This window comes from Oppia nitens, unplaced genomic scaffold (assembly GCF_028296485.1).
Source record: "Oppia nitens isolate AA-2021 unplaced genomic scaffold, nextdenovo-longstitch-racon4-pilon3 scaffold6_pilon_pilon_pilon, whole genome shotgun sequence".
Classification (NCBI taxonomy): domain Eukaryota; kingdom Metazoa; phylum Arthropoda; class Arachnida; order Sarcoptiformes; family Oppiidae; genus Oppia; species Oppia nitens.
The window spans coordinates 6331-9519 of record NW_026533250.1 but is presented as its reverse complement, the minus strand read 5'-3'; the positions used below and the strand labels follow the sequence as shown (position 1 = coordinate 9519).

Below are 3189 nucleotides of genomic sequence, written 5' to 3'. Positions count from 1 at the left end.
AATGACTCCAATATTTATACAATTAAAGCCGGTTTTTATGAACGACCATCAAATTTAATTAGTGAAATAAATAGTATATTTGCTAAATTTAAAGGAATAGTACCTCCAAAACTGATATATAATGAATTAAATAATTACGTTACATTAATATGTGGGAAACTTGAAGACTCTGTTAGAGTATTTGTTAACTTGGGTGATGAGATTGAATGTTTGTTAGGACTTAAAAATAGAAATAATTACTATAATTATTATAATACTGAAAATGCAATTAATGATTATACAGTTAATAATGTATATACAAATGATGAAGTGAAAGCTCATCATCCAGTAGAAATATCTGGTGGATATCATTTATTATACTTATACACTGATATTGTATATCCATCTCTTGTTGGTGACACATTTGCACCATTGCTACGTGTAGTTGAAATACCACGTAAATCTAAATTTGGTGATACAGTGCACTTAAATTATGAGACACCACAATACAGACCCGTTAGACTAAATCAATTTGACACAATTAAAATCTATATAAGAGACGACAGTGGAAGACCTATACCATTTAAATTCGGTAGAGTTACATTAACTTTACATATTAAAAAAGTATAAAAGATGGATAACCCATACATTGATTATTATAAATCGCAAGCCGGTAACGGTATAGTAGTATATAGTGGTCACAGATATCAAGGTGGTAATGGTATATTTGGTAAAATTTTTAAACACATACAACCAGCACTAAAATATATAGCAAAACAAGGTTGGGAAGCATTTCAAGGTATAGGTAGTGAAGTATTAAGAGGTAAATCACTAGGTGACGCCAGTAAAAACCAATTACTTAAAACTGCTGATACAGTACTCAGTGACGTAAGTGATAAACTCAGTACAATGAAACGTCAAAGAGGTATGGGTATTAGAAGAAGGAGACGCAAGCGCAGAATAAATAAATCTAAACGCAAAGTCACTAAAAAAGTATATAAAAGACGTAAACGTAGTCGTAAATCAGGAAGAAAACCAACACTAATATAATGACTACTATTCATCCATTGTCGTCTTTAATGACTTTACCGGAGTTGGATATATTTGGTGTCCCTCCAACTCAATTAATGATTGAAAAAGATATACAAACAGATCACAGACCGCTAACTACAATAAAAGCTGATTCACCCATTGAATTTGAAATAACTACTGGAATCAATGAATATATCAATTTAAATAAATCTGAATTGTACCTATGTTTGCAAATTGAGTTAACTAAAACTGAATCACCCGATATTACGGCTGACGATTGGAAAAAAATATCACCCGTTAATTATTTATTAAACTCATTTATAAAACAAATAGATGTAAAAATAGGTCAAACAACTATCACCAGTTCATCTATAAATTATCCATATATTGCTTATTTTGATGCATTACTTAATACATCTTCTCAATCAAAGTCAACACATATGCAAACATCAATGTGGGTTAAAGATAGTTACCCATTTAATGATCATAACTTAGAGCGACAAAAACGGTTATCACCAAAAGGTAAAAAACTAGCAGTTAGCCGTCATATTGAATTGTATGGAAAATTACATTTGGATTTATCTCAACAATTAAAATCACTAATAGGTGGTGTAACTATTAATATAAAAATACATCCAAACTCTCCCGATTTCTACTTAATGTATGATAAATCTATTGTTCCAAAAGTTAACATTATAGATACTAGACTTTATATTCATCGGTCAATTGTTCATTCACAAGTAGTACTAGCACATAATAAAATGCTTGAAGAAGATAAACCTGCACTATATTTTATTACCCGCCGTGAAGTAAAAACATGTACTATACCAAAGGATAGTATTGATTATTGTTTGAATAATGTTGAGAGTGGTGTTCTACCTAGGAAGCTGTATATATCATTTGTTAGTAATGATGCTTATAACGGCTCTCAAACACTTAATCCATTTTATTTTAAACACTATAGTTTACGGCATATTGCTTGTTATTTAAATGGTCAACAGTACCCGCATAAACCGTATACACCTGACTTTCAAAATGATAAATATATTAGAGAATACTTTAGTTTATTTGAAGTTAGTAATCAGCTGAGCCATACTACTTGTGACATTACAAAAGATGAATTTGCCGAAGGTTTTTCAATATTTGCATTTAATTTCATACCTGACCTATCAGATGGCGTTGCAAAAAGTGGTTATGTATCTCCATTACAAAGAGGTGGACTTAGAATTGAATTAAAATTTAATTACCCTTTAGCCGAACAAATAACTGCTTTAATATATTGTGAATACGATAGTTTAATTGAAATACAGAAAAACCGATTTGCTGTTAAAGACTTTTCATGAATACATTAGAAATAAATAAATATTTTCGTAGCTGTATCAAGTATTATGGCACCTATCCTAGAGATGAATTACCTAATACTATACCTAATAACAGTGGATTAATTGTAAATACAGATAAAGCTAATCAACCAGGAGAACATTGGGTTGCAATATATAAATATAATAACAGTGTAGTTTATTTTGATTCATTTGGCTTACCCCCACTACACAAAGAAATCATAAACTTTATAAAAGACAACAGTAGTAGTGGTTGGTTCTATAACACTATTAATTTTCAAAGTGTATACTCAACTACATGTGGAAAATATTGTGTATTTTTTCTATCAAATTATTTCAATGGCGCGAACTTTGATAACTTTTGTAAAATATTTACTTTCAGTAGTGATATTAATGATAAGTTGGCAGATATGTTATACAGATGGCAGCTGTAGCTTATCACATTTGTATAAAGATATACGTCAGTATAGAGTGGTTTATAAACAAATGGAGAAACTATATGACGAAAAACTATTGATAGTTTTGAGTGACGCAAATCTACACGCGCCATATTTGGTTGAACCGTCAACATATTTTTCAAAGGAAATTAAAAAATACTTTATAGAAGAAGGCAAGCAATTAAATGATATAAAAGACTTGGAAGAGTTGCTAAAATTGCTAAACTACTTAAACTTTAGTAATTTTCGTACGGAAAGACATAATTTTTTAGTAAGTAATGGAAAAAATTAATCAAATATGCGGTGTTATGGATGCACAGGGTTTCACTGTTGATGGCGTGTTTTATCCGCGGGAAGTATGTGTGTTATCACATACACTTAAACAGTGTGAACTGTGTGAC

The 3189-nt window shown here is 30.3% G+C and overlaps 1 protein-coding gene across 1 annotated transcript; it reads left to right on the top strand.

Moving 5' to 3' along the window:
- The first annotated feature begins 1028 nt into the window (after positions 1-1028).
- Positions 1029-2354, top strand: LOC128962311 (uncharacterized protein F54H12.2-like). The gene has a single exon (XM_054308685.1). The coding sequence runs from the start codon at positions 1029-1031 to the stop codon at positions 2352-2354; it is 1326 nt and encodes a 441-aa protein (XP_054164660.1).
- Positions 2355-3189: the final 835 nt, after the last annotated feature.

What these genes read in the sequence shown, in the direction of transcription:
- LOC128962311 (XM_054308685.1), top strand. Translation starts at nt 1,029, where the DNA reads ATGACTACTATTCATCCATTGTCGTCTTTAATGACTTTACCGGAGTTG.